At 33.5% G+C, this 16,834-nt stretch overlaps 3 protein-coding genes across 5 annotated transcripts; 2 read left to right on the top strand and 1 right to left on the bottom strand.

The window, feature by feature from the left end:
- Positions 1–8: 8 nt before the first annotated feature.
- LOC104785436 (transcription factor MYB25-like) lies at positions 9–1,746 on the bottom strand. Its single transcript, XM_010510650.3, has 2 exons — positions 1,250–1,746; positions 9–910 (listed from the first exon to the last, which is right to left on the bottom strand). The coding sequence occupies exons 1-2, from the start codon at positions 1,575–1,577 to the stop codon at positions 51–53; spliced, it is 1,188 nt and encodes a 395-aa protein (XP_010508952.1). The 5' UTR covers positions 1,578–1,746; the 3' UTR covers positions 9–50.
- An 8,929-nt stretch (positions 1,747–10,675) lies between these two features.
- LOC104785435 (proline transporter 1) lies at positions 10,676–13,878 on the top strand. Its single transcript, XM_010510649.3, has 7 exons — positions 10,676–11,514; positions 12,064–12,288; positions 12,380–12,474; positions 12,560–12,749; positions 12,829–12,953; positions 13,053–13,268; positions 13,340–13,878. The coding sequence occupies exons 1-7, from the start codon at positions 11,412–11,414 to the stop codon at positions 13,715–13,717; spliced, it is 1,332 nt and encodes a 443-aa protein (XP_010508951.1). The 5' UTR covers positions 10,676–11,411; the 3' UTR covers positions 13,718–13,878.
- A 540-nt stretch (positions 13,879–14,418) lies between these two features.
- On the top strand, positions 14,419–16,543 carry LOC104785434 (LIM domain-containing protein WLIM2a). 3 transcript variants are annotated; one of them, XM_087452004.1, is made up of 6 exons: positions 14,419–14,837; positions 15,072–15,262; positions 15,632–15,731; positions 15,829–15,866; positions 15,955–16,044; positions 16,140–16,543. In XM_087452004.1, exons 2-6 carry the CDS (start codon positions 15,128–15,130, stop codon positions 16,374–16,376), a joined length of 600 nt encoding a protein of 199 aa, XP_087308130.1. In that variant the 5' UTR covers positions 14,419–14,837; positions 15,072–15,127; the 3' UTR covers positions 16,377–16,543. The 3 variants fall into 3 exon arrangements, with proteins under 3 accessions (XP_087308130.1, XP_010508950.1, XP_087308131.1); XM_010510648.3 differs by having other exon boundaries at positions 14,566–14,823; XM_087452005.1 differs by having other exon boundaries at positions 14,619–14,832.
- Positions 16,544–16,834: the final 291 nt, after the last annotated feature.

Here is a 16,834-nt window from a genome sequence, read left to right as displayed (position 1 = left end):
AATAGAACTAACAAAAGAGATAATATTGAATGAATGTTTTGTTTCTAAAATTAGCTCAAAGCCCTTACATCTGGTCTTAGCATCTGACTTGATACTGATACACCATTGTTTACCATTCCAGTAAATTTCACGCGATGAAACTGATCATCAGCCTTCAAACTCTGTTCAGCTTCCTTAGAATAGTGATTGTTGTTAAGCCCACTTTGAATCCAAGCAATATTGTTCAGGTCCGTTGATATAGAGATCAATTCTTGATCTAACTCTGCAGACGAATGTTCCTCATAATCCACAAACTCTGGTCCCAACACCGATTTAGACGATGATGACAGCGTTTTGTTGTCAGGATGGTCGCAGCAACCGCGTCCACATCTTGAAGGGACGATAGGTTCATAACAAAGAGACTGGAGAAATTTAGCAGCCAATGAGCCAGGTCTTGATGCTTGAACCAAAGGTCCCTCACATGGAGCCATATGGTGATGATTCATGTATCCTTGTTTACAGATACTAAAAGCACCCATTCGAGCCACAGGACGATACACATCAGGTTTTTTACTCTTCTCCTTTTCACGAGGAGGAGGCTCGTTTGCTACATCATCCATTTTAGCGTCATTTAACAATACAGGAGGAGGCGTAATCGATTTAGTTTCTTCTCGAGGTAAATGCTCTCTAGGGGATGATGCATTTGAAATCTTTCTGACCTTTGATGGTTGCTGCATTTGATAAATTTCTGTATTAGACATCCCTTGATGATGATGATGATCCATCCAGAGACCTGCTGGTTTACGTCTAAGAGCTGAGTTCCAATGATTCTTAATAGCATTATCTGTTCTCCCAGGTAAGAGTTTAGCTATCACAGCCCATTTGTTCCCATGAACTGCGTGTGCAGAGATTATCATACGATCCTCCTCATCTGCATCATTTCCATAACACAATCATTAGCCAAAAATGCTAAAAGCACATCATCAACAAAAGCACCTCTCTAGAGTATTGCTAAAGCCTATATAAACCATCTCCATCTACAAAAGACCAATCTAATTCTGATAAAACCAGAGCATCATTACTAATCCCAAGTCCACAACAAAGATCTTGAATCAGCAAATTGTGAAATCTCAAAATCTACTCAGTTACATAAATCACAAAAAAAAAATCAGATAAATCAGAAAAAGACCAAATCCGGAATCTGGAATCAACGAGAATCATCAACATCATCATCAAAAAAGAAGATCGTGGAGAGGAGTGGTGGTGTTACCAGAGAAAGGTTTTTTTTTGAGGCAAGGATCGAGCTGATTACACCAACGAAGCCGGCACGATTTCCCAGAACGACCAGGGATCCCACGGGAGATGAGAGTCCAGTTTCTCGGCCCACACTTGGTAACAAGCCTCGTGAGAGCCTCATCTTGCTCCGGTGACCAAGGTCCTTTCACTTTACTCCTTCCGCCGCCGTTCGAGTCACTTTTCGCTAACACGGCGAGCTCTTCCGCAACTGCAGCGTAAATCGCATCTTCCGTGCCGTCACATCCTATAGAAAGGTTCACCGACGACATTAGCTCCGGTGGCTGATAAGTTGCAGCGTTCATCGGAAGCTAAACTATTTCTTTTTTTTTTTTTTTTTAAAGTTTGAAATTCAAAAAAAAATGTAACCAACCGGCGGTGGTCCTGTGTCTGGTACCTGCGGAGAGCCTAACTGCAAAGTTGAGTGGGAGCTGTTTCGCAATTTTTGAAATTACTAAATTACCCTTTTTGGTGACGCACCTTCTCCTTTTTTTTTCCACAACCGTTTCGGTATGACTCAGAGTTGACCTTTTTCCAAGACAATTTGACACAGGATAATAGTAGTAATATGGCAGACCATAATCTCAATCCTTAAATATACCATGCTCTAAAATTATAATCATAGTTTCAATTCTTAATCATGATGTTAGTAAGTGTGTGTAGTGTATATATATTACTATGGGTAGTCAAAATCTAGTCATCATACATAATAACATTTATACGTTGTAACATAAAGTAGTCAAAATGGGTCAACAAACTCATTAGGATAATTAAGATTACTTATTAGTAGACTCCATACAATGCGTGGACGGTAACGTAAAACATAGTATATATTTGTTAAGCATATTTTTACTTGAAATCTTCCTATATGAGAGAAGAAAATATACGATATTAAGAAAATCTCTGTACACCAAAAAAGGTTTCTAGCCAACTAAACTTATTTGGGAAGAAAAAGGGGTTGCATCAAATGATATGGCCAAAGGTGCTCTTGGAGACTTCTTGCTCATTATTCGCAAGGAGGAAAGAAGAGTTGCAGTAGCTAGGTGAGATTGAGAGAGAGTCTACGTTTTGAACACAACTGGTTATCCAGATCCAAGTTCAAGGTAACTCTCATCTTTTGTTTCTTCCTTAGAAATCGCATGCATGTATAATAATATGAGTTCATTTTTAATTTCCCTTGTTTCTTTGTACTCAAGTTCACTTTCATTTACTTTTCTATGTAACATTTACTATATTAGTAGTGTTTGTTTTTCTTTCTTCCATAGCGTTATCAAAACACAATCTTTAGTTCCCTTTATTGATAATCAAGAGAATTGTCTTTACCCGTTTCTGATAATCCTTGTTGATATTGTGATTATCTCTAGAGTCATAGTTTCAACATAGCCACAAAATTCAAATACTCCCTCTCTTTTTTTACTTGTCGTTTAGGAAGTTAATTATTATTTTAAATTAGTAGTAGTTTTACGTTTTCAATATATAGTTTTTTTTTTTACCGTTTTTCCAGTTTTGTCTCTATCTAATAAATTGATTTCAAATACAATAAAATAATAAATTAATTAAAGGTAAAACAGAATAATTAAATATTTTCTTAATATATGTGATACAAGACTAATTTGAAATGGATGGAGTAGAAGCCAATACATGCATATCAAAGACATGCTAAATAAACATTTAAATTTTTTAATTATTTTCTAATAAATAAAAACAGAGTATTATTTTTGCCTGATAAATGAGTAGTCAAAATCTAGTCATCATACATAACATATCTACCTTAAATTTTACTATATGAGAGAAGAAAATTTACTATATAAAACTCGTGGTAATCTATCTACATGCATGTTCAGTTGACAGCTTTTTCAAACATTATTTTAGAAGAGGAAACTGATCATATGAAGAGAGTGGGCCAAATATTTTTGGAAGCATAGTTAATACTTAATGGCAGGTCCTTGAATATCAAGATTCAAATGCAGTCATGTGGTTGGGAAAACAAACGATATATATAATCTCCACAATAATCTCGTGGATATGTATTATATATCAAGTCAAAGTTTAAGAACTTCGTAATCTCTTTGGACCAAGGACCCCTTCACTGTTGTCAATAAAGGACTACGTCATGCGCATGCAGCATTCTCCATCCCCAAGAGATCTCCATGAATCGACTAGCACAGTACTTACTACCGACATCGGGTTAAATGACCATCTTCACTAACCAGCATAACATATATGCTAAAGTGTATATGTATGTAGATATGATGTCGCATATATAATGATGTTACCCTTCTAGAGCAGGAAAGAGAGGTAGTGAGCGACAAGAACACTACTGTGAAACTGGAGTTGTTGTCCTACGAAGAGCCGACAATTTCATATATGTTCTCTACACTCACTTATTTCCAAATGACTCACTTCTGTTCAAGATTCTAATCAATGTCTATCTAAGTTTCATATATATATATATGTATCGACAGACCACGCATGCCCATCTTACCCTACCATCTGCATGTAATATGCATGTCTACGTCTACAAGCACCTATTCATCTTCTCAACAGATATACATATACAAATGTGTGAACTGTGAAGATTTGAGTAAGTGAGAACGGCCACATTATTCATGAACGAGCACTTCTGTTTTGATCGTGGAGCTGTAAACATAATCTTCCATAGTCCTATTATTTCATTATGACTAAGTGATTGTAGTCCTCCACTTTATTTCTCGCACTCACATACATAAACGCAAAAAACGAAGGGCACAAATATTAATTGGCATATCACCTTATCCAACTATTTTCTTGACTGAACATCCTTAATTTTGTATATAATATTTATAAATATTTCTTTCTTACATATTCCTTATTTGGTGTATTAGAGATGATGCATATATATCATCACTTTTATGTTACTGATCTTCAAAGTAGTTTAAGAAAGCGACGATTATATTGGTTTGCATGTGAAAAAATTGAAGGGAGAAAATGACAATCATGTGATGCCTATATAAGCCAGTTCATTATTGACATATATATACAATGCAAATTTGATCGTATTAGAACAACTCCCTATATGTGTGTATATTATATATATGTGTATAGATGTAAATGATGTATATATCATACTGATATCATGTATATATAGACGAAAGAGATGCATTGGATCCACGAAAATTGGGGGGTCAATCATATGACCATATATATCTTTCCAGTTTCCCCTGATCTGGTCATACGGTTGCAAGTATTATAACGCAATATATATAGTTTAGGTTACAAAGTATCATAAAACATCTATATAGAAAACAAGTTTATCATCTGACGCTCTTTGTGAATCAATGTGGTTTTCACCACTAGGCACTATACGTACGAAGGGTTTAATGCCAAAAGAGAAGGGGAACATTGATGGACCGCACTTCTTTTGTATTATTAAAATCAGCCAACAAAATTTAATAGAGCCAAAAATAATTAATAGTGTCACCCAACTTGTGGGGGAATATCTAATTTTAGCTATGGAATATATAGTATTAGATTTGGGTAGTTAATTTCTCAAGTTAATCTCTTGCTTTATAACAACAAAAGAGAGAAAACATTAAGTCGTTTTGACCCACCCATCATGAACATCGAGTTGCAATTTAAGAGCATAAAGTTCAAGAGCCCATAAAAATTTGTGCTCCATGTATATGTGTCAACCGAAAATCACCATATAATTTGACAGCATGCATATGCTACGTACCCATTCCTTGTAACAAAACAAAGTAAATTATAACAACTAACTCAACGAAACCAACTAAACCATCTACTTATTTAGAACCATATGTTTTTGTATAGAACGTAGATGTCTGCTTTATTCGTTAGATCATCTCCAATGTATATCTCTATTTTTTTCTCTAAAATAGAGAAACTCTATAATAGAGCAAGAGTTAGTGTAAAAAATAGAAATGATAATAGAGTTGCTCTATATATAAAGCAATCTGGAGCAAATATTGCTCTATAATAAAGTTTTGACTTTAAAATAGAGTAGGGTTGGAGATATCCTTAGGTCAATATAAAAATAGAAACCCAAAAGAAGGAGAATAATATAAATAAATAAAGTTGAAGGATCAGAAGGTGGAATTAACTAAAGGATAAATGATTAATTATTATATAAAATCAAGAGGAACATGGTCCATTGACATAAAACCACATATTGCTCTCAACTTTTTGAGAGAGGGAGAGATAGAGAAGAGAGAGAACAAATCCTCCATAGCAACTAGAGGAAGGATCCAAAGGGATCGCATTGATCCTAATTTAGGTGAATTCTCTTCATTGTTTTCTTTATAATTAGCAAATAAATCACAAAAAAATTTGCTTGGTTTTGGATCATGCCATCTCTTTGGATTCCTCCTTCGGTAGCTTCCTCCTCGGTCAGATTGTTTTAAATCAACCATCCTGAATTTCTGATGTTTCACCGGAAACCTTTCTGGCTTAAAGATTCCCCAAGCTTCGAATCTCAAGCCAACAACAACTCTCTTCTTACGGTTAGGTTTTAGAAGGTAAGTTTCAAATAGTTTTGACCTAAGCATGCAAAACCCCAAAAGAAAAAAAGAACTCGCCTACATGTCATTTTTCCTTCTTCATTGCAATTTGAGATCGAATTTTCAATTAAAATTAGCGTAAATATGGCCATTTCTAATAACTTTCGTTTCCTGCAATAATAGATTGTTGCATATTGGTGTGTAATATATACAGTATGTCATATCAATTATTTCCCCAAATCTATTGTATAACTTTACATTCAATCGAGACTAGTTACTTTGTGACTCATGCTTACTTAGTGGTTTAAAATCCCTAAGTCGTTGGATCTCGTAAAATGACTCACCAGAAGGAACTTTGAGTAAACAAGGAAATACTGTGTTGGTTAATATTGTACTAGTATTATTGTGTCATTAGTTAGATTCACAACTGATGAAATGAATGTTTTGGACTTTCAACAATTATATTTGACTACTTACCCTAGTCAAGGTATTCAGTTTGTTATATATATATATATATATATATATATGTATTCAAATTAATAAAAATCAATGTTTGGTAAAAATATATCTAAACTTCGAAGTAAAAGTGCGAAGAACTATTTGAAAATAGCAGCTCACGAATTAATTTGAGGACAATATCATTAGTTACATGGTTGACTAAATCTATTTGCAACCATGGATGGATACGCATATCGTATTATTCGTTCGTACAATCATTTTTCTCCCCATAACGAAGTAAACGTAATTAAAAAGCTAATCAGTTTTTTTTTTTTTTTTTTTATTGTTTTAGAACTACATATAAACTAGAATTGTAGAAAAGGAACATAATTATGGCATTGAATTTGATGTTGTTAAGGTGCAAAAGATTTTGGTGGACCGACAGATATGGAAGAAGGACGATATATCTATTTGTTCATTTGCGACATTTGATATTCTATTGTCTCCTTCTACCCCTACATTTTCCTATTTACGTATACTCTTGCTCATTTTTACGAGACTAATATTCTGCTAGTTTTTGTTTTCAAATAGGTAATTTTTCCAAGATACATATACTACCAAAATTCCTATGGGTGATTTGTGAGCCAAACAGCATTATAACTTCTTCTCAAATTCAAATTTTTGTGTAAAACCAAAGTTTTATCATGGCGATTTCTCTTGCGGTTCATGCAATTTCATGGACTCAAAAAACTCACTAAGTTATCAGAGAGACTATGATTTTGCGCCAGTCCAAAGTCCAAACTGTTATGATGATGTTGGCTGGATTTAAAAGTCTCCTATCTTAATTATGTCTGCAATTATATAATTAGATCTATTATGAATTGAAAATTTCAGTATTCATGGGCTTAGCTTAAAAAGCCCACTAGTCATTAGGTCTTACAAACGGTTCCACACGTGCCACGTTTATGTTCATAGCTCCGGGTTAACTGGTTTTTGTAAACTAACCAGCTTGGACCAATCGATGATTCCTCTGCTCTGCTGAACATGGGTTGGTGTCTGACAACCAGATGGAACCGTTATAGAGTAGTGGGGCATTATGTCAAACCTATCTCCTTATTAATTTTTCTCGAATGAAAACGATACTATGGTATAACTGAGCACACATACATAGTCATGGTCATGGACTCATGGTACATACAATTACGACTAGCATTCCCAATTCTCTTCTTGATTCAAAACCTTAATTCACTTTATGCAATTTTTAATTACAGTAGTAGTGTTTGGGATGATAAAGATTGGCATCTTCGTATCTTATACATCAATTATTGTACTCATGAACAGTCCCTCGCATGAGACATTTTGTTAGTCAATTTTCTTACCAAATTTATATTCCTACCAAAAATAAAGATGGTCTAAAAGATGTTTATCCTCTCTTTTCTCTTTCTTTTCAGTGTTAAATCTTCAAAAGTAATTCAAAGTTTTGCTAATAGGAATCAAAAATAATTTAGACTTTGTGATGAAGTGACCTTGAATTCAATTGCGTCCACAACGCTAAGACTCCTTTTTGGTCCATTATTAAGCATCTAGCATAGAAAACGAGATATACTTATTCCTAATTTTTCAACTATCATATAACATTCATACATACTAAGGGCATGTTTATAGGGAGATCAGTTTAGGGTGTTCCTAGAGTATAAATATTGTGAAAATAATGTAAGATCAGTAGTTAAAAACTTTTGTTAAAAAGTTAGTTATTAGGAAAACATATTTAAGATCTTAATATTTAATAATATAATATTTTTATAGAAATTTAAGAATAACATAGATTAATGTTTAATAAAAATTTTAAGAATGTTTAATACTATTTAATAATATAATGTTTATTAATATTCTTAAACATATTACAATTATAAAAATTTATAAAATAACATTTTAATTGCAAACTTATAAAATTTTTACTAAAATTCAAAATACAATGCCATATTTTTATGAAAAAAAAATAAATTGTAAATAATTTTTTTAAAAAAAAAAACAAACATATTACTTAATTAATTAAACAAGACAAACATTTTATTTAATTAATACATAGATTAATGTCCAAATTTATTCCATATATTCTCAACCAATCCGAGAGAGACACGTCACACAAGATCATGCCCAAGAACAGTTCTAGAATAAGATCAATGAGCCTGATCTTAAATTCACTATTCAATTATTTTCATTTTTAAAGGGCCTAAGAACACTCTATCTGATATACCTATAAACATGGCGTAAGTAGACGAACGTTTGTTTTATGCATGTTTACTTTAAAATTAACTAAGATCTAAAACGTGTAACTCAACTTCACGAGTGTTTACAGAAGATCATACCATGTCAACTACAGGGTTTCATTTCATAACATTTGAATTTTCTTTTTTTGCTTATGTACAATAATTTACTATAAATTGTCATGAATATACATGTGTTTTCTCCAAAAAAACATTATTCATCCAAAACCCCACAAGGAACAAAAACTCCTGTTAGAGATAGGAAACTTCACTAAGAAAAAGTTTTTGATATCCACCATCCAAATAATTCTCTCTTATTGGTAATCAAAATGTTTTATTCTCAGCGAAAAAAAAAAACATTTTTGTGTTGTATGGTCATTGAGTGGCATAAGATTTCAGTAGACTAAATCGCTAGGATTTAATTGATTACTAGATTGATCTCACGTCAGCGGTCAGCCATTCTCCAACAATAGTTATGGAGTCGGTTAATTAATTTTGTATAGTTGGAGAATGCAGAAAATCTGAGTTGGCAAAGTCGTTGGTACTTTACTTCCAAATGGTTTAAGATTCGTAGGAAGTTGTGCCCTCTGCCATTAACCTCAGCCAATAGAATGAAACTTGCATGGCCCCGAATCAACTTGCTCTCGATAATATTAGAGAATTTGTTAAAAATGTCTTTTGATATACCTTTTTTCAAAAATACTCTCTTTTCTGGCCATTTTTATTTATGTCCTCTTTTAATTTTTAATGACCATTTTATCCTTAGATGAAAGTTATTTTATTCAATAAAAAGAAAAACAAAATTTTTCCGTCAAAAAATTTCCGACATATTTTCCCGCCAAAAAAATTTTTTGTCAAAAAAAATTTGATACAAAATTTCGAAAAAAAAAAATTTTCCGCCAAAATTTTTCCCGCCAAAAAAAATTTACAAGATTTTTAAAAGATTTTATAAGGTTTCTACCTTATAAAAGCCTTATAAACACCTTGTAAAGGCTTTTACAAGATTTTTTAAAGAGTTTTAAAAGGTTTTTTAAACAACTTGTAAACGCTTTTACAAGATTTTTAAAAGGTTTTTAAAAGGTTTTTAAAAGGTTTACAAATGGTTTTTAAAAAGATTTTGAAAAGGTTTTTAAACACCTTCTAAATGCTTTTACAATGTTTTTAAAAACTTTGTAAAAGTTTTTATAAGATTTTTAAAAGAGTTTTAAAAGGTTTTTAAACACCTTGTAAATGCTTTTAAAAAGTTTTGAAAAGCGTTTACAAGGTGTTTAAAAACCTTTTAAAGCATTTACAAGGTTTTTAAAAGCGTTTACAATATGTTTAAAAACTTTTTAAAAACCTTGTAAACGCTTTTAAAAGTTTTTTAAAAGCATTTACAAGGTTTTTAAAAGGTATAAATTTCAATATTTTTGGTGGGAAAATTTTTCGATTTTGGTGGGAAAATTTTTTTTTTGGCGGGAAAAAATAATTTTTTCGGGAAAAATTTTCGATTTTGGCGGGAAAAAAATTTTGGCGGGAAATTTTTTTGGCGGGAAAATATTTTCGATTTTGATGACTGTACATTATTGCTGTCACTCATAAAAGGGTAATTTGATCATTTTGTATATAAAGAGGGGTAGTTTTAAAAATGGTCACATGAAGAGGTATTTTTAAAAAATGATATGGAAAAAGGGGTATTTTTGAGAATTCATATATCTATGAATTCCGTGAAAACCCAATTGCATATTTTCTTATACTGTAAAGTGTAAACAAACCAAAGGTTTAAAGTACAGTAGGACTTTATGAATATTTATTTATTGATACAAATATGTATTACTATTGTGAAAAAGGAAATTATTGAAGTTCTGAATATAAATGACCGAGAGTCAAAGAAGAGAGACTATCATTTGACTAGAGAGTATAAAACAGGCATATCGCCATATCGGTAAGATGTTAATTTAAATATACTGTAGAATCTTTTTATATTATTTTCTTTTATATATATAGTTGATATGAGAAATTTTCCACGCATATCATTATCAACCTAACTTATTATATTTAAACTATATAAAACCATGAAAATCACTATCAACATTTAACATTTTGATAGTATACTTAACGTGTTTCTTTCCCCATAATCAAACTAATACAAATAATTTAAGAAAACCCATAAAAAAGCCAAGTACAAATGTATATAAATGGGGTATTTGACCTAAAGAAACCAAAACTCTATCTAAAATCAATGGCGTGAAAACTAAATCTAACTACAAAAATAGTAGACATACCGTCGTAGGATCATCGAGAAATCACTTATTAAAAACTTATATTCCTCAGCAGAAAAGTATTTTCTTGATAGGATCTTTTATAAAATAAAATAAGTAAAAATTGTCAATAAATACAAATAAAATAAGAAAAATATTAGCTGACAGAAGATAAATAGTACTAAAACAACCTCAAATAAAATATATATATATAATTTATCGCCATTCTTATAGGATCTCTCTCTCATGCAAAAAGCAAAACAACAAAAATAAATTCAGACAAGAAACCTCAACGGCTCAGACCCACCAATATCTTTGCTTCTGTCTCAAAGAATCAGCACTAACTATACATATATGAAAAAAAGGATCCATCTTTTTTATTTCTTCCGATTCGATTTCTAAATCTCTTCTCCCTTTCTTTCTTTTTTGACTGATTAGGATTTTTCATTTTGATCAGTTGCGAATCGAGCTGGATTCTCTTGCCTCCTTCTTTTTGTTTCTCTTTCTAAATCAAAAATCAAAATCAAAATAAGGTCTCTTTTATTATTTTAGTGAAGGAGATAAATTCGCTAAAAAAAGGCGAATCTTTTTTTTTTTTTTTGTGAAAATTATAAAAGCTGGCTTTCTCGAAATTTCTTCATGTCGTCGACCAAGGAGAAGAAGCAGAAGAAGAAAGAGAACGTCTTCTCTTAGCAGCCATGACCGCCACCGAAGCTAAGAATCGCAAAACCAATGTCGGAGGATACGATGATGATCTTGTTGATATCGAAATCCCTGACACTGCTCATCAAATCAGCAGCGGTTTGTTTCCCTTAATTCCTAATTTTTTAACTTCAGAATCCAATCATTGTTGTTCTTGTGTGGGGAGAAAGTTTTAATCTTTTTTTAATACCCAAATTTTCAATTTGTTTAATACTACTTTTTGGGTTGACGAGGGTCGAGGAAGAAGAAATAAACAAGACTCCTCCCATGTAGCTTTTCTTTTGTGGTTTTGAGATAACTTTGCCAATGATGATGATGACTCTGACTAGTTAAATGTGTTAACTTTGATGATTTTGACGATGACCCTTTCTTTAAAAATGTTGTTTATAATGGTCCTGGGATGGGTTTATTTGATATGGAGTACACATTTCTTTATTGGGTTCTCTCTTTATCTCTTTGTAAAAATGTTGTCTTTAATGCTCATATAATGTGATAATTGGATAAGGAGTTCATGTTTCTTGATGGGGTTATCCTCCCTCTAACCATAAGACTGGGAAATTTTGTTGTTTTGCAGAACCCTTTTTTTCTGTAATCTGAGGTCTCACATTTTTGGGAAGCTTATATAGTATGTTTTTGTGGGATGTACAGATTCATGGTTTCAGGTGGCGTTCGTTTTGACTACTGGTATAAACAGTGCGTATGTGTTGGGATATTCAGGAACAATCATGGTTCCTTTAGGTTGGATTGGTGGTGTAGTTGGTCTTCTTATTGCTACTGCTATCTCTCTCTATGCAAATACTCTCATTGCCAAGCTTCATGAGTTTGGTGGCAAGAGACACATTCGCTATAGAGACCTTGCTGGTTTCATTTACGGTAATAAAAATAGACCAAACCACCTCTCTTAGTTTGCTTTCTGTTTTCTCTTATCTTCTCTTTACTTGAATATAATCTCTCTTTTTATCAGGTAGAAAGGCTTATCATCTTACATGGGGATTGCAATATGTCAATCTTTTCATGATCAGTTGTGGATTCATCATACTTGCTGGTTCTGCCTTGAAGGTAGTAAACACTTTGCTCTCTTGATTCTTGAAATTTGTGAGCCGAGTCAGTAATATTTGGGATGTGTTATGTGTTTTTTTTGCAGGCTGCTTATGTGCTTTTCAGGGATGATCATACCATGAAACTACCTCATTTTATAGCCATTGCTGGTTTGATTTGTGCTATTTTCGCAATTGGGATTCCTCATCTATCAGCTCTTGGAGTCTGGCTTGCAGTTTCAACCATCCTCAGTCTCATCTACATCGTTGTGGCTATCGTGCTATCGGTTAGAGATGGTATAACATTCAACATTACTCATGAGTTTAACTACTGAACAAACTCTGAAGTTTTCGTTCTGTTTTGTGTGTGTTGTAGGAGTCAAAACACCATCAAGAGACTACGAGATACAAGGATCATCATTCAGCAAAATATTCACCATCACAGGAGCAGCAGCAAATCTTGTTTTCGCATTCAACACCGGGATGCTTCCAGAGATTCAGGTGATTGTTTTCAAGATTTCAGCTTCATGTTACTTTGCATCTTAAACAAAAACTTGTTTGTTAGTTATATTGACATTATAAAGTTCCAAAATGATATAGGCAACAGTGAGGCAACCGGTTGTAAAGAACATGATGAAAGCTCTATACTTTCAATTCACAGCAGGTGTTTTACCTATGTACGCAGTTACATTCATCGGATATTGGGCTTACGGATCCTCAACCTCGACCTATCTGTTAAACAGCGTCAATGGTCCACTTTGGGTCAAAGCCCTTGCTAACGTATCAGCTATCCTTCAATCCGTTATCTCTTTGCATGTAAGTGTTCCTCTTTTAATAAACTAGAAACGTCTAAGCCAGTCCCGTTCTTAACTCAATTCTTGTTGTAGATATTTGCGAGTCCAACATATGAGTACATGGACACAAAGTTTGGGATCAAAGGAAACCCATTGGCGATTAAGAACTTGATGTTTAGGGTCATGGCGAGAGGCGGGTACATAGCGGTTAGCACGCTTCTCTCAGCGCTGTTGCCTTTCTTGGGTGACTTCATGAGCCTTACAGGTGCAGTGAGCACATTCCCACTCACATTCATTCTAGCCAACCATATGTACTATAAGGCTAAGAACAATAAACTCAATTCAATGCAAAAGCTATGGCATTGGCTGAACGTTGTCTTCTTCAGTTTGATGTCTGTTGCTGCAGCCATTGCAGCTGTCAGGCTCATCGCTGTTGATTCCAAAAATTTCCACGTTTTTGCAGATTTGTAATTCATTAATATATTAATTATAGTCAACCAACTTGTATGTTGTTTATTTAGGCGTCGTTTAATTTCTCCTACCATATATAAGCTTGTTGTATTCTCTCTTTTTCTTAACCATTAGAGCCTTAAAAATTATAAATAAATAAGATTTCTCAAATTTATTAAAAAGCATACAAATGACCAATTTAGTATCATCAAAGCATTATTAGTCAATTGTACCAATTTTCATTTTCAGTATACAATTGGAAAATATATGATTATAAAGTCGTTTGAAAATAAAAATAGCTTGATGGTATTTTCTAAAAAAGATGGTGTCCCAAAAATTAAATTTTACTTTATTCCATCTCAAGTGAAATGGTGGTTGTGGTGCTGATGTTTTCTATGAGCCCACATATTTCAGAGATTTGTTTAGTGACACTTTTTTGAAAATCAGTTGTTATAGTGTCCCCCAAGAAAAGAAAAAAACCTTATTTTCTTTGTACCTATTAATATAAGAAATGCGACATTTTTTGGATTCTTGAAAATTAGTTGTAAAAGTCCATAAAAAATTATTATCCATCTTATTCCGTCGGTTATATAATCATTCAACTTTAGATTATTCAATAGGTTAATCAAACAAATGGATTAAACCCCTATTTAATTAGTCAATAAATATTAATTCTACTCAATCATCTCTTTTTTAGAAATGGAATCATAGTAGAGAAGAACATAAAACAGGTAACTAAAAAAAAACCCTTAAATTAGTAAAATAGAGAAGATAAGAAAAAAAACAGAGTTTTGTTGGGTTTTAGTTAATGGATATTAGTGATTAGAACCTAATCTTTTTCAATGATTTGCTGTTTTTATTTCAAAATTAAAATAATTTAGACAGGCCAAAGTGGAACCCCACTGTCTCCACCAAAGCTCTTAACATAATAAAAAGAAGAAGAAGAAAAAAAAAAACACGAAAGCGTTTTATTATTTTTTGGTTCATCGTCGTCGTGCTACATAATCATTTACCTTTCATCTTCTTCTTCTTCGCCTTCACGCAGCTCCAATCTCACACCACCTGCATTTCTCTCTTTCACGATTCTTTTGATTTCGTCTTTTGCGTTGGGTCAGATCGACAAAGAGGTAACCATTGTGAGGTTTGTTAGTTGTTTACGATTCTATTCTGTTAAAAATCAGATTTTTATTTTGTAATTTTTTGTAGATTTTATAAAAAGATGCGATTTTTGTGTTCTGTTTTTTTTTTTAATGTAAACTATTATGTATGAATCCAAGGATCGATTTGTTTGAAAGTCTTGAATTGATGCAAATAGCTAATGTGAAAAAGTCAAGAAGGTGATATTCTCTTAAACCTCATTGTGTTGTGGTTATAGAGGTAGGTAGACGAAGAGAGGTTTGAGGAGGATCGTGAAGTAGTCAAAGAGAAACGATGTCGTTTACAGGAACTCAGCAGAAATGCAGAGCGTGCGAGAAGACAGTTTACCCTGTGGAGCTTCTCTCAGCTGATGGAGTCTCTTATCACAAGTCTTGCTTCAAATGCTCTCACTGCAAAAGCAGACTTCAAGTGAGTTTATTTAAGATTTTGCTCTTTTGCTTTTCACTTCATCAATCCATGAACCGAGTGTTTGATCAAGATTCAAGTGCTTGTCTATATGGATGTTCTCATTTCACTGAAATTCAAGGTTCAATCTTTACCAGTAGAGCTTGAAAATGGCCTAGTTTCACATTAGCAGATCCTCGATTAGGTTACTATCTGTGTGAAAGTTTAAGCTTTAATGACCAATACTCTCTATGAGCAATTCTTAAATGTAGTTATTAGCATTGTGAACGTTTTGAGGGTTTCATGAAAGAGTTTTATCTACAGAGATACTTTATCTGATCTGGTCTTCTTTTCAAGTGATCAAGTTTAAACGTGTTGATGGTTTTGGAACAGCTGAGCAACTATTCATCAATGGAAGGAGTTGTGTACTGTAGGCCACATTTTGAGCAGCTCTTCAAGGAGTCTGGTAGTTTCAGCAAGAACTTTCAGTCACGTATGTCACTCTTTTTCTAACTTCACCTTTTGATCCAACTTTTCACTTGTGGTGTCTCTCTTTAACTTTATCTTCAAACTTCTCTTTCCTTTCACAGCTGCAAAGCCATTGTCTGATAAGCCAACCCCTGAGCTGGTAACCACATCTTAACAACGCGTCCATGTTCTTATTTAGTTATATGGCTAGAGATACTTGACTCTATTCTCTTCTTGGTTGTTCTCAGACAAGGACACCTAGTAGAGTTGCTGGTTTGTTCTCTGGAACGCAAGACAAATGCGCTACTTGCAGTAAAACCGTGTATCCTATCGAAAAGGTTAATATACATTTTCAGTCTTTCTTTCACATTGCTTTCCGCTTCACCTGCCGTTGGATCATTTTCTTATATTCATCTTGTTATGTTTTCTGTAGGTAACTGTGGAGAGTCAGTGTTACCATAAATCTTGCTTCAAGTGTTCTCATGGAGGCTGTCCGATTTCTCCATCAAACTACGCAGCACTCGAAGGAATTTTGTACTGCAAGCACCATTTCGCTCAGCTTTTCAAGGAGAAAGGAAGTTACAATCACCTCATCAAATCTGCTTCCATCAAACGTGCTTCTGCTGCTGCTGCTGCTACTGCAGCTGTAGCAGCCGTTCCCGAATCTTGAATTCCCAACATTTTAAGTTAAACAAATTCAGTTTATTTGTCTTTTGTATCTGTAATGTGTTTTGTGTTACCTGTATTCACTTCTTCATGAACCAGGCATAACATTCTCTGAGGTCTCTCTTGAGTTTTTTCCTTGTTGTGTGATATAGAGGCTGTTCTTTTGGTAAACGCTGCGGCTGCGGCAGCGGTAGATTGAAACGGCGTGTCAAGCGGAGTAGTAGTAATGTTAAACGATACCGAGGACTTGAAAATTATAGATCTAAATGAGTCGCAGATGGCATCCGTTGAGTCGCGACGGTATCGGATTGATCGCTGAAAAATATTAGCGACATATCAATCTCCATCACCGTTCATCATCTGCGACACTTCTCTCTCATCTCTGTATATTTTGCTCTCCGGCAACACTGTTTTTCTTCTTTACCTGTCGCTGCCGCAACGTTTAGCAAAAGAACAGCCTTA

Source organism: Camelina sativa, chromosome 5 (genome assembly GCF_030686135.1).
Source record: "Camelina sativa cultivar CO46 ecotype springtype chromosome 5, ASM3068613v1".
Lineage (NCBI taxonomy): Eukaryota > Viridiplantae > Streptophyta > Magnoliopsida > Brassicales > Brassicaceae > Camelina > Camelina sativa.
Note: the sequence above shows the minus strand (reverse complement) of the source record. Positions and strands in the feature narration are given on the sequence as shown.

What these genes read in the sequence shown, in the direction of transcription:
- LOC104785436 (XM_010510650.3), bottom strand. Translation starts at nt 1,577, where the DNA reads ATGAACGCTGCAACTTATCAGCCACCGGAGCTAATGTCGTCGGTGAAC. An exon ending in CAAAAAAAAACCTTTCTCTG is followed by an intron (nt 911 to 1,249) that starts GTAACACCACCA and finishes GAAATGATGCAG; the next exon opens with ATGAGGAGGATCGTATGATA.
- LOC104785435 (XM_010510649.3), top strand. Translation starts at nt 11,412, where the DNA reads ATGACCGCCACCGAAGCTAAGAATCGCAAAACCAATGTCGGAGGATAC. An exon ending in TTGCTGGTTCTGCCTTGAAG is followed by an intron (nt 12,475 to 12,559) that starts GTAGTAAACACT and finishes TTTTTTTTGCAG; the next exon opens with GCTGCTTATGTGCTTTTCAG. An exon ending in GGATGCTTCCAGAGATTCAG is followed by an intron (nt 12,954 to 13,052) that starts GTGATTGTTTTC and finishes AAAATGATATAG; the next exon opens with GCAACAGTGAGGCAACCGGT.
- LOC104785434 (XM_087452004.1), top strand. Translation starts at nt 15,128, where the DNA reads ATGTCGTTTACAGGAACTCAGCAGAAATGCAGAGCGTGCGAGAAGACA. An exon ending in ACTGCAAAAGCAGACTTCAA is followed by an intron (nt 15,263 to 15,631) that starts GTGAGTTTATTT and finishes GTTTTGGAACAG; the next exon opens with CTGAGCAACTATTCATCAAT. An exon ending in CAGCAAGAACTTTCAGTCAC is followed by an intron (nt 15,732 to 15,828) that starts GTATGTCACTCT and finishes TTCCTTTCACAG; the next exon opens with CTGCAAAGCCATTGTCTGAT.